Source organism: Harmonia axyridis, chromosome 3 (genome assembly GCF_914767665.1).
Source record: "Harmonia axyridis chromosome 3, icHarAxyr1.1, whole genome shotgun sequence".
In the NCBI taxonomy this organism is placed as follows: Eukaryota; Metazoa; Arthropoda; class Insecta; order Coleoptera; family Coccinellidae; genus Harmonia; species Harmonia axyridis.
The window spans coordinates 15,886,446-15,898,576 of record NC_059503.1 but is presented as its reverse complement, the minus strand read 5'-3'; the positions used below and the strand labels follow the sequence as shown (position 1 = coordinate 15,898,576).

Below are 12,131 nucleotides of genomic sequence, written 5' to 3'. Positions count from 1 at the left end.
GGTATTCAACATTTTAACAAAGTCGGTAAGCACAAATTACGAAATCCAAATAAAATTACCAAATGAAAATGTCTTCATAAAATTGATTATCCACTGAACTTGAAATCAGTTTCATTAAAGAGTCCATTAACATTTTTTAAATATTCAATTAATTCTTACCAAATTTTCTATATAAAACACTGCCGAATATAATGGAGGATTTATGCACCAGTCCTAAGAACTAAGACCTAAGAATTGAAGGCTAACAAATCAATGAGGGCGTTTATGCACGTTTCCTAAGAACTAAGAACTAACACTAGCAGGCCAACTGTTAACTAAGAACTAAGGGCTCAGGTAAAATATAGAAATGCACGAGCGCCGCATACAATTTCAATATTAACGAGTACCAGTTTCTATAATTTTATGTCCTTTATTCGTGTTGATCGATGAAAAGTATTTGAAAAGATCAAATTTACTTTTTTCACAATATATATCAACGTCAAACATCAAAGTATAGAACAAATAGAAAGTAGTTCGAGCACATGCGCATACCTTAACTAAGAACTAACAAGAGAGTGCATAAACGCTACTGAATTCTTAGGTTTAGTTCTTATTCCTTAGTTCTTGAGTACAGTGCATAAATCCACCATAAAATTTATTTCACTAACTTTAGTGAAGTAGGTATATAATGAGAAAGCTTTATTTATTGCGTTTTGACTTCGGCGTAGAACGGTGGGATTTATGTCTCAAGGAGTCCTGTTCTGCCGAGAATTGCGCAGCCACATAATAGTTCTATAGCATTCATTATGAGTCGAATTTTGAAGTCATGTTTGTTCAAGGACTTCTTCATAAAACTGATTTGAGATAAAATGTCATAGTAGAAACGTTTTCAAAAATAAATTACACTTTAGATATTTATTAATGTTTTTTGTTTCATGAACAATTTTATTGATTTTTAATGCCCCAGAAAAACGACATGGCTATGCAGATTTGAATCTAATGGAACCCACTATTACCCAATAGCTACCTCCTTGGTGTGAATTATGGATTATTTGCGATAAAAGTTTATGAAACTAATAATTTCAAATGAACAAAATGCTGTACTAACTAACTCCGTATATTTATTAGTAATATTCTCAGTTAAAGCATATCAAAATGACTAATTAATAAATTGTCTTCAAATTTATCCCGCGCTTCGTGACACTCCGATGTAACGGCGGCAACACCCAACCTTCTGGCCTGTTAACGTAAATCACAAATGAATCAATTTCATAGATCAATTCCTTTACTTGATTTTTTAAATCTTTCTCTTTATTTACAGCAGCTCAAGTTTTATTTCTTCTAATTATTGTTTATTATATATTTCGAATTGTGTACTAGGTACAGTAAAAAACTTATTACCTCTCGAAGGTAAAGGGTTTTTCAAAAACTCCATGTGGGAAGTAATTAATTTTTTTGAACATAAATCACCAAAAAACTCTCGTCGATGAATGAAGTGTTTGTTTCAACGATGTGGCAGCTGTCAAAATTAAGCCATTACTGTCACTGCCAAAAAGTTTCAATTTTGCCAGTTGATTGGAGAAAAAAATAATTGGTGTCGTAACGAGTGTGGAATTATTGTTATAAGTAGTGTCATTAAGTTTTACCCGTATAATGGCACAATTGATAAAAGTTACCCTTCCTAATTATCTCTCCAATTTACCAATACCTGATACTGCAGGAGGATGGTTCCGTTTAAGCTGTAGGATATTTTAATGCTAATCTTAAATGATATGATTATAATACACTTAAAATTTTAATAAATCAAAATTTGTAACGAGCCGATGTGATAGTTCTTTTCTTGTATTTATTAAAATTCAAAATTGCAAAGAGCACCCTCTATATGAAAAACATTGAATATCTAATGGTATTTGTTTTTAGTAAGAGATTGGATTTCATTAATACCTCCATTTGCATGTGTTGCTGGTGCTACTTACGTTTCCTACCTTGCATTCTGCCCAAAAGCTAGAGCACCACCTTGTGGAAAAGTAAATCCTAAAATACTTAAAAACTCTCCTAAAGTAGTTGATATAATAGATGTTGAAGATATTACTGAAAAAGCAGTATTTTGTCGATGCTGGAGATCTAAAAATGTAAGTATATGGCATGAAATTTTGTTGAGGTTTTATAATTATATTTTGTTAATAATTTTTTGAATATTGTTCCAATTAGGTACTCTTAATTTATGTATATCTGTTTTGTTTGACCTTTGATATTGTAATGATGTCACAACTTGATTATTGTTTATGTAAGGTTACACTCTTCCATTCTCTAACTTTTAACTGAAAATTTTAATTTCAACCTTTTTTCAGTGGCCATATTGTGATGGAAGTCATGGCACTTATAATAAAGAGAATGATGATAATGTTGGTCCTTTGATTGTAAAAAAAGAATGAAGTAATTTGGGATGTGTTAGGACAAAGTAATATAATTGGATTGAGATGGGTATGAAAAATAGTACTAACATTGTAGGTGTAAGCTAAAACTGGTTGATATTTAATAAAACCTCTGTTTACTTGTTTTTATTGAGTTTTCATAAAATATTTAAGAAAACATTAGTTTAATATTTTCATCTGTTTCCCCTGAAAAATGGACCTATTCCTTGGAATCCTCAATTTATCATCAGAGATATTTCTTGAGTTTTTCAATGGTGTTATCACTTCATTGGAACGATAGTAAATGTTCACCTTGAAGTAAACAATCAAGTGTTGTTGTCTTATTTCAAGAGGATAGTATTGCCGAAACATTTCATTTAGATAAACCAACTGACAACAATGGCATCACATACCATCCATATCTATGCAAGTTTTAGCCCAAGACGTTATACAAGAGGAAGGCTATCATCAGGTGAAGATAACATTTTTTACTCCCATCCGCCGATTGCAACAAAACAAAGCCTTAATGTTTCTCCAAACTGATTTTAATGCAAATGTGAAAACTACAATAAAATCTGTGGAGTAGTTTTGCGAGATTAGTACATACAGACTGACAAAATTAAGTGTTAATATGCCTTGTTACTAGATTTTTATTACCCATGCTAATTTTTTCATGAATCTGGGAAACAGGTTTTTTCAAACAGTTTTTCTGTATTTTTTAATTTTGATAGGCTTGAAAGGGCGGTGTAGCTATCTCACTTCAAAGGACATGTAATAAAATTACCTTTAATAATAGTTGGTTTGATTTGGATACTTGCACATTTAATGTTTTTTTTTAATCTTAAGAATGAAAAACGTATTTTTATTAAAATAATTATTTTATATTTTTCTATTGTTGAACAGCAGCATTAGCAGCTATACTAGGATTATTGATAACTTCACCAAGACTTTCCAGAAGTTCTTTTCTGTAGTCATCAAAGTCACCATCCATCTCATTTATTGTCTGGTCTTCTATAATAAATAATGCACAATCCGTTTCCCTAAAAAAAATAATATGACTTAGCTATTCCTATTTCACAATAATTGATAGGTTATATAGAGTATTAAAAATATTGTACCTTATGAGCCTTTCGTCGTGAGACACTATTATAACTCCTCCACTAAATTCATTTATTGCTTCTCCTAATGCATCAATTGACTCAATATCCAAATTATTTGTAGGTTCATCCTGAAAAGATTTTTATCAGTATCATACACTTCCAAATGTAGGGACATACTAACCAAAATGAGTACATCCGGAGCATTCAAACATAACTCAGCTAAAGCTACTCTAGCTTTTTGACCTCCAGACAAATCTTTCATTTTTATTGAGTGTGCAAAGCTTGCTAGACCAAATGTACCAAGCTGTTTTCTAGCCTTTTCATAAGGCAAATTAAATAATCTCATTAAATACTCAGATGGAGTCTCTTCTGCAGTTAAATGTTCTCCTGAATGCTGATCAAACCTTCCAATTCTCTGAAAACATTTTCCATTAAGATGTGTTTCATCACGTAGCAATAATAAACTTACCAGTCTATAATTTTTCCTAACTTCTCCCTTAGTAGGTTCCAAGTCGCCAGTTAACAATTTTAGGAATGTGGATTTTCCTACCCCATTAGGACCAACAATAGCTACCCTACTACTCATATCAATTCCAAATTCAACATTAACAAAAAGAGGTTTTTGACCTTCATAAGCAAAAGTCACATCTGCAAAAAAAATTATTCGATTACATCATAAATATCAATAATATATATATCTTGCTAAATAATGGTTTTACTAGTCCATGTCAAAAAATAATGCTAACAATTTATTTATTTACAATATTGGACAATTCAGAGACATAAGTAAAATTCAATGTGGCTATGATAGGCATGTCATTGTTTATATTGTGATTTCCTTTGCATAATTGAGTTGTTTTTTCTCTTTATTGTGGACAAGAATAATAAAAATGGTCTTTATTATCACATTAATAAACTGTTGCATGATAATCACAGGTATATTAATAGATATGAGAAAAGGCGTAGTTATATGCAAACATAATCTGCTCTATTTAACCTAATATTATGAGCTTAATTCAATAAAAATATCTATTATGTACATTGTAGTTGACTGTGGACTTATGGAAAAGATAGTTATCAGGTTGCACCTTGTTCAGCCTTATTTTTATTAGGTTCAATCAGCATAAAAATTAAAAATTCAGGTGTAAGCCACAACATAAATGATGATGTTCTATAATGAACGACGATAAGAAATGTGCAAGGAAAAAAAAATCACATTGTATTTCAGTTAAGCTATCCTATAGATAGACTAAACTTATCCTACCCCAATAAAGTCAGAAAATGGCAAAATTTCATAAAACCTGAAACTTAAGTGAATAGTCTCTTACCATGCAAACCCAAGATTGGCGGTTGTAAGGGTGGTGGTTCAGGAAATGAAAATTTCACATTATAATCTTTAGGCCTTTGAAGAAGTTCCGTAGGTACTGTTTCTTCTTCTTTCATAACCTTACTCCTATTTTTCTCTTGTTTTCTGGTCAACGCTTCCTTCTGTTTCTTTTCCTGAAATAAATAAATAATTCCTTACTCCCATTTTTCTCTTATATTTCAAAACTTTATAACTTACAGCTTGTTTTTTGGAAGTTCCATGAGATTTCATTTCCTTCAAACGTTTTTCTTGTTTTTCATATTCTTTAATCATTTCCTTCCTTTTCTGTTCATGCATTTTTTTGAACATTGAGTAGTTACCCTTGTAGTAGTGTAATTTCTGTGTATCCAAATGAATAATATCATTACAAACATTATCTAAGAAACATTGATCGTGAGAAACTATAAGTAATGTTTTCTTCCATCCTTGTAAATAACTGAAACAAAAATCCAATTTGTATTTATAATTCAATAGAATCATTATTGAAGCATAATGAATTGAAGTAAAAATTGAAGATTCATTTAAAAATTTATTTTCAACATACTTATCTAGCCAAATTACTGCATTTAAGTCCAAATGGTTTGTAGGTTCATCAAGAAGTAACAGGGTAGGTTCCAAATATAAAGCTCTAGCCAGAGAAACTCTCATTCGCCAACCTCCAGAGAAATTCTTAGTTGCTCTGTCCTGTTCATCAATATTACTTTTTATAGAATCAGTCAATATAAAAATGGTTAGTTAAAATAACTTTACCTGCATTTCTTTAGAAAATCCCAAACCTGCCAAGATTCTGCGTGCTCTTGGCTCTGCAGAATCAGCTCCAATAGCTTTCAATTCTGCATACACTTCATTAAGTTTGTCTTGAACTTCCAAATCACCCAGATTGAATGTTTCCTCAAGTTTTTTCACTTCTTCCAACAATTTTGTTCTTTTTACATCAGCTTTCAGTACAGATTCAACAGCTGTGAAATCATCGGCCACTACTTCTTGTTCACAATATAGAATATCTATATTTGGAGGAATAGCAAATGCTCTTGATGCAATGTGTCGAAGAAGAGTAGTTTTTCCATGACTAATGGAATAATGATTACAGAATTACCAAATGAACTGTCTCTCAATTATATTGTATGTTAACCTTTTATGAAAATCTAACCACATTACGAATCAAATTCATTCATTAGAATTTTCTTATCTTTGTACTGAATATCAGGCAACAACGAAATTTCATACTTCATCAGTAATACTGCCACACTTTACAATTCTTCAGAAAAGGATAAACAGTACTATTTCAATTTAAAAAATTGTAACTATATACTAAAGAACATTGCTTGTGGTTCTCTCATTTTGTGTTGAATTAAAAAAATTACTTTAAGAAATTTTTGTTTTCATCCAATTCACAAATCTAACTTGTTCCTATCTAAGAAATCAGTTATCTCAATTAGTGAATACCTACCCATTGGGTCCAACTAAACCATAATGTCTTCCGTTGGCAATTAGTAGAGATGCGTTAACAAAGAGATCATTTCCTTTAGCTGAGATAGTGAAATTTTCAACTTTGATGTCTACAGCATTTTCTAGAGCTTCCAATTGTCCTTTGGACTTTTGAGCTTGAGATACTGTGAAATTGCTATCAAGTTCCGAATGTCCTTGTCCTCCTTTTTTCAGCATTGTTTCCATCTGTTTCTCATAGTCCTGTTGTTTTTTCATTTTCTTCTTTTCTTTGTGGGTCATTTTTTTTTCAGAGCTCACACTATTTTTCTCTTCTACTTTCTCGCTGGCAATCTTCATATTGTCAACTTCTTCAGCTAATTTCTCAATGGATTCTTCATTAGGTAACTTTTCTGTAGCTACTTCATCTTTTATTTCTTCAACTGAAAAATTCAAAATTATGTAATGTTGAATATAAGAATTATGGAAAATTAATTCACCTGTTTTAGTTTTAATTTTCTTCTCTTTTTTAATTGGTTCTTCTACTTTAACTTGTTCAATATTATCAGACTTCTTCTCATCAAGTTTAGATTCATCTATTCAATAAATAGGAAAGAAAAATGACCACTCAGAATAAGATTTGTGAATTGTAAATAGTTACCTTTAGCCACATTGCTTTCAATTTCTTCTGGGACGTTGTCTTTATCTGTTTTTTCAATATCATTGTCTCCAGATAAACTTTCTATCTTTAATGTACCTATAATATGAAAATGGAATTTATGAAATTATTTTCTATGACACTGTTAGGAGTAATCTAAAGGTTCAATTCCTACACTAAGTTAATTATTTCGCAAGAGTTGAGGATATTATATTAATTGCTTCAAATATGTAAAAAGTGAGTTTGAATTTTTTCATAAATATTATTCTTACTCTTGGAAGCTTCATTTAATTTTTCTTTTTTTTCTTTGACCACAGGCAATACTGGTTTTTCATCTTCTGATTCATCTAATTCCATATCACTTTCGACACTAGGCATTTCTTCATTTTTGGATATTCCTGCAGATATGTTTTTTTAGTATATTAAAAATGTAATGTAGTCATCGTATCAGTGAAATGAATATTTTACTCTTTTTAAAATATGCAAATTCATTTACCTTTTGTAGACTTATTCTGTTTTGATTTTTTTCCTTTGGTAATTGGAACAGGTGGTTTTTCATCTTCTGAAATGTCCATTTCAACACTATCTTTATCAGACCAATCATCATTCTTGGATTTTCCTACAAAAAATATTTTCATATTTATATTTGGTTTTGTCATTATTGCATAAATATTTTCAGTTCTGTAGAAATAACTGTATGAACCTTTTGTGTTTTTATTCTGTTTTCCTTTCTTTCCCTTGGGAACTGGAACTGCTGGCTTCTCATCTTCTGATAGATTGATGTCAACATTGCTATCCTTATCAGACCAATCATCATTTTTCGATTTTCCTGTGTGATAAAGAAGTAAATCAATATCAAATGAATTATTTCAGATATGAAACAGTGATTTATCCACCTTTTGTTTTCTGCTTTCCCTTCTTTCCTTTAGGTATTGGTGCAACTGGCTTTTCATCTTCTGATAAATTCACGTCAACATCACTATCTTTATCAGACCAATCATCATTTTTCGATTTTCCTGTTTGATAAAGAAGTAAATTAATATCAAATTGTTCTGGCTCTAAAACATAGAGATTTACCCACCTTTTGTTTTCTGTTTTCCTTTCTTTCCTTTAGGTATTGGTGCAACAGGCTTTTCATCTTCTGATAAATTCATATCAACCTCGCTATCCTTATCAGACCAATCATCATTTTTAGCCTTTCCTGAAATAAAATGAAATCATAATTACCATTTGAGCTGGAAGTTATGAACAGATCAATCGTATAACATAAATGTTATAAATGCTTTAGTTGGTATTTACTTAAGTAATCAATTGTAGTAAAAAGGATTTCATTAGAATAGAAGCTTCCAATAAAAAACATTAACATAAACTAATGTTTACTTTTTTATAATAGTTTATAGTAGAAATTATAGATTTAGACGTAAAAATGAGAGTACCAACCTTTGGCAGTTTTATTTTGTCGTTTTCCCTTTTTTTCTTTGATGACTGGTTCAGGAGGTTTCTCATCATCTGACTTTTTTTGTTCCTCATCACTAGCTTCAATCACATTTTTTGATTTACCTAAACAAATAACTACATTAATAGTAGAAATTACATATCATGGATTTCATAAAATTTTAGTACTGTTTCCATTATCCAATATCATTTCAATGTTCAATTTCAGTTTAATTTTTGATACATTCCAAACTACCATTTTGTGAGAACTGCTTTAGGATCAAGGAACAGACTTTTAATTATATTTGATAGAAAATATTTTATTTTGCTTGTGGATAGCTATGGCAATAAATTATTGAAAACCAGAAATATTCTTGCTACAAACCTTTAGTGGACTTTATTTGCTTTCCTTTTTTGCCTTTTTTTGCAATTGGTACTGATTCCTCATCTTCAGATAATTTCAATTCAATATCACTTCCCTTATCTGACCAATCATCCTTTGATCTGCCTGAAATTTGAAAATGGTTTATTCTTCAAATCTTCAACTATACTATAATTTAGGTGAAATATAAAAATGAGTTTTTCCATAAAGTGCTTCATCTTTCCATTATTAATTTTGAATTTAATAGATTCTATTCAACTCATCTGATACTTAAATGAAATTTTTCTATTATTTAGTTTTCACCTTCAATTCAAAGACAATATATCCTTTGAACTGAATGGACAGTTTTTTAGGCAAGCCACATTTATGCAGAGAAATAAGAATACTCAATTAAAATTTTTGTGGTGGAATGCTACAATTTCATAATTGAATTATCCCATAATGAGACTTATAATTTAGTTAATATAATATAATTTTTAATCAGAAATGTATCATGTTAGAATTGAACTAGATTGAAGGTCAATCATCATTTCTCTATGCAATTAATTAAATAGGGTAAGTGACAATTCAGAAATACAAAAAAAACGATGATACCTTTTTTGGAACCCTTCTTCTTTGTTTCAGGTTTTTGTTCAGTGTCCTTTTCATCTAGTGTAGACTCTGTAAAACAGCTGTTAAAAAATATATTTCCAACTAACAATTAAAAACATACTTTTTTTAGATCCCATTTCCAATTTCTCATCGACCTTAGTTTTTGATTTAAGATCATCTTCATCCTCACTGTAATCACCTTTACCTTTTTTCTTCAAGTCCTTACGTTTAAGGGCTACACCATTTTTTGAATTGAAATCATCATCTTCATTGACAATTTTATTTTTCTTATTTGATTTTTTAGACATATTGGTGAAAGTTGAAAGAATGATATGGATAGAATGAAATAAATACCAATGAAATGATAAATAAACTTCTACACCAGATAAACAGGCTTTGAAAAGTACTTTCTAACCTATAAATCGTAGATGTGAAATCCAGTGAAAGTCAATCTTTGACATTTGAAGGAAAATTAATTCACAATGCATATGATCTACACAAATAAATTCTGTGATTCGACTTTGATTGGGTTCACAAAAAATATAAACGAAAACGATTTCATTTTTAATAGACGTAATTTTTATTTACCAAAGAATACCGTTGAGAATGATATGATTACATAATTTCTGAAAAACGGTTCATTGAATTGATGAAAATTGCTAATCAAAAAGCGGCCTTAGGTGTCATGACGCATGCGTTTTTCAATTTCCACTCCGTGGACTTATCAACGTCAAATTTTCCGATACGACCAACCAGCTTTGAGTAATTCGCTTTTATTGCGCTGTCTCCTAGCTTAGGTCACCTCCTCACCTCCTTCGACCGATTTCATCCACTGTTTCTGTGCTATAAGGCGTTGAGCGCAGTGAGTAGTCTTGTATAATCTTAAATTTTCTTCAATTTTCCAAAGCTAATCTTTGGTTTTCCTTTACTTTTTTGTTAGTTTCTTTATCTGTTTCAATTTTTCTGGAATATTTTTCGTTTTCCTTGTTGAAAAACTTCAAATTATCATGAATTACAGAACACCGAAAAAGCCGATCCAATTTGCGGCCATTACAACCAAAACGTCACTAAATATATTTTGTACTTTTTTAATACAATTTCCTCATTCTCATTATAGAATTTTCTTCAAACTTGATAAAATTAGCTATTCATCGAAAATATTACATAATTACAGCTCCTCTTTGAACTTTTATTCTATCGTTACGTAACGTCACTGCCGTGTAATTCTTATAAGATTTTTAATAAATAATATTTTGTTTCAGTTTTCTTCTTAACGTTCCAACGACATAAAATAAGCAATCAAAATGTTCGCCTGCGCCAAATTGATCAGCCCAGTCGCACGAAGTGCCGTAAGTATATTTTTCAATTTATTTCTTTTACCCGTTCTATCAACTCTGCTACAAAAAATAAGACATGATATTATGTAATTAAAATTTTTGAATTTTTATGCAATAGTTTCTAAGTAATCTTCTTTTTCGAAGTAATTTTTTAATTGAAAACCAAATTTCTTTTCAGCTCATCTCCACCTCTAAGGCTTATGTTAGGCCATTGAGCTCTGCAATTAGTCAAAGTCAATCGTTATTAGTTCAGAGTCCAGTAGTACAACAGAACCAACAGAAACAGCCATCATTATTAGCTGCAGTTCGTCAATTCCAAACTTCCCCTGTGTCAAGGGATATTGATTCCGCAGCTAAATTTATTGGTGCAGGAGCTGCTACAGTAGGAGTAGCTGGTTCTGGTAAGTTCAATTTTTCAATTATTTTACTTATGTAATTTTTCAATTCTTATGTAATCTTTACTGATAAAACCTTTCTATTTAGATATTGTAAAGCTGGCAAAGATTAACTGAGATGAAATATTCTCTTTATTTCTATGTTCATTTGATTTTTTTGTCTCATTATTGGAATATTAATTTTAGGATTGATTTAAAATTTTCTTTTTCAGGTGCTGGTATTGGAACAGTATTCGGTTCCCTCATCATCGGTTATGCCAGGAATCCAAGTCTTAAACAACAGTTGTTCTCATATGCTATCTTAGGATTTGCCTTGTCCGAGGCTATGGGTCTTTTCTGTCTTATGATGGCGTTCTTGTTGTTGTTCGCCTTCTAAACACTGCCATAGGCATAAAAAAACATACCTGTTTACCATCATTCTCATGCTGTTAAGAAAAGATCATAAACTCATACAACTTAAGTTAAATGCAGCAATAGGAGATTTTTTTTTACGTAGGAGGGTTCCAAAATTATATGACAAATATCAGTGACTTTGGGCTTACATTAAAAGATGAACTTGTCATATATTATTGGAAATCGTATGCATGTATTGGAAGTGACTATTGCATAATGTACAGCGTTTAGATAATAATAAAACACCTTGGTTGAATTTTCTCAATTAAGGCTAAATTTGTTCTTTTCTTTAACATCCTGTCCTAAATTTTTGAAGAGATTTTGTTTAAATCCTGATTAATCTCAATATATTAAATATTGAACAGTCTTCTGTGAAATATTCTTCCAGTATAACTCCACATTAGGATTGTAACTATTTTTCAAACAGCATTTTGGAATTTTTCAATATTTATTTTTTATATTCATAAGGTGTAAATTAGTGTGTACTAGCATTTCTAGATAATTCATTCGTTATTCTTTCAAAGTGTATCAATTTTATTAAAGAAAAATTTGTTCCAAAATTTTAGTTTAAATTTTCCTTTATGAAAAATACCTTGTTCCGAGTTAATCTTCAAGAAAAAGGGAGTATTTGAAGTGTTCCTTCAATTTATTGCCTAA

The 12,131-nt window shown here is 30.4% G+C and overlaps 3 protein-coding genes across 5 annotated transcripts; 2 read left to right on the top strand and 1 right to left on the bottom strand.

Annotated features, from left to right (window-relative positions):
* The first annotated feature begins 1,315 nt into the window (after window positions 1-1,315).
* On the top strand, window positions 1,316-2,539 carry LOC123677055 (CDGSH iron-sulfur domain-containing protein 2 homolog). Its single transcript, XM_045613486.1, has 3 exons — window positions 1,316-1,720; window positions 1,900-2,111; window positions 2,331-2,539. Exons 1-3 carry the CDS (start codon window positions 1,633-1,635, stop codon window positions 2,412-2,414), a joined length of 384 nt encoding a protein of 127 aa, XP_045469442.1. The 5' UTR covers window positions 1,316-1,632; the 3' UTR covers window positions 2,415-2,539.
* Window positions 2,540-3,252: 713 nt separating this feature from the next.
* Window positions 3,253-9,789, bottom strand: LOC123677052 (ATP-binding cassette sub-family F member 1). 2 transcript variants are annotated; one of them, XM_045613482.1, is made up of 20 exons: window positions 9,471-9,788; window positions 9,353-9,418; window positions 8,762-8,884; window positions 8,383-8,502; window positions 8,024-8,143; window positions 7,839-7,958; window positions 7,646-7,771; window positions 7,439-7,561; window positions 7,215-7,340; window positions 6,946-7,041; window positions 6,785-6,880; window positions 6,310-6,727; window positions 5,610-5,928; window positions 5,404-5,543; window positions 5,058-5,295; window positions 4,822-4,993; window positions 3,963-4,141; window positions 3,675-3,908; window positions 3,512-3,621; window positions 3,253-3,433 (listed from the first exon to the last, which is right to left on the bottom strand). In XM_045613482.1, the coding sequence occupies exons 1-20, from the start codon at window positions 9,655-9,657 to the stop codon at window positions 3,283-3,285; spliced, it is 3,264 nt and encodes a 1,087-aa protein (XP_045469438.1). In that variant the 5' UTR covers window positions 9,658-9,788; the 3' UTR covers window positions 3,253-3,282. The 2 variants fall into 2 exon arrangements, with proteins under 2 accessions (XP_045469438.1, XP_045469439.1); XM_045613483.1 differs by lacking the exon at window positions 7,839-7,958 and having other exon boundaries at window positions 9,471-9,789.
* Window positions 9,790-10,057: 268 nt separating this feature from the next.
* Window positions 10,058-11,750, top strand: LOC123677054 (ATP synthase lipid-binding protein, mitochondrial-like). 2 transcript variants are annotated; one of them, XM_045613484.1, is made up of 4 exons: window positions 10,058-10,211; window positions 10,612-10,698; window positions 10,865-11,087; window positions 11,294-11,750. In XM_045613484.1, exons 2-4 carry the CDS (start codon window positions 10,654-10,656, stop codon window positions 11,455-11,457), a joined length of 432 nt encoding a protein of 143 aa, XP_045469440.1. In that variant the 5' UTR covers window positions 10,058-10,211; window positions 10,612-10,653; the 3' UTR covers window positions 11,458-11,750. The 2 variants fall into 2 exon arrangements, with proteins under 2 accessions (XP_045469440.1, XP_045469441.1); XM_045613485.1 differs by having other exon boundaries at window positions 10,207-10,284.
* The last annotated feature ends 381 nt before the right edge of the window (window positions 11,751-12,131 follow it).

Bases quoted from the DNA above. Each gene is read 5' to 3' on its own strand.
- LOC123677052 (XM_045613482.1), bottom strand. From the start codon at position 9,657: ATGTCTAAAAAATCAAATAAGAAAAATAAAATTGTCAATGAAGATGAT. The intron at 3,909-3,962 runs GTAAGTTTATTA...AAATGTTTTCAG, and splicing joins TTAGGAAAAATTATAGACTG to AGAATTGGAAGGTTTGATCA. The intron at 3,434-3,511 runs GTACAATATTTT...TATTTTTTTTAG, and splicing joins CACGACGAAAGGCTCATAAG to GGAAACGGATTGTGCATTAT.
- LOC123677054 (XM_045613484.1), top strand. From the start codon at position 10,654: ATGTTCGCCTGCGCCAAATTGATCAGCCCAGTCGCACGAAGTGCC. The intron at 10,699-10,864 runs GTAAGTATATTT...ATTTCTTTTCAG, and splicing joins GCCCAGTCGCACGAAGTGCC to CTCATCTCCACCTCTAAGGC. The intron at 11,088-11,293 runs GTAAGTTCAATT...TTTCTTTTTCAG, and splicing joins AGTAGGAGTAGCTGGTTCTG to GTGCTGGTATTGGAACAGTA.
- LOC123677055 (XM_045613486.1), top strand. From the start codon at position 1,633: ATGGCACAATTGATAAAAGTTACCCTTCCTAATTATCTCTCCAATTTA. The intron at 1,721-1,899 runs GTAGGATATTTT...ATTTGTTTTTAG, and splicing joins AGGATGGTTCCGTTTAAGCT to TAAGAGATTGGATTTCATTA. The intron at 2,112-2,330 runs GTAAGTATATGG...ACCTTTTTTCAG, and splicing joins GATGCTGGAGATCTAAAAAT to TGGCCATATTGTGATGGAAG.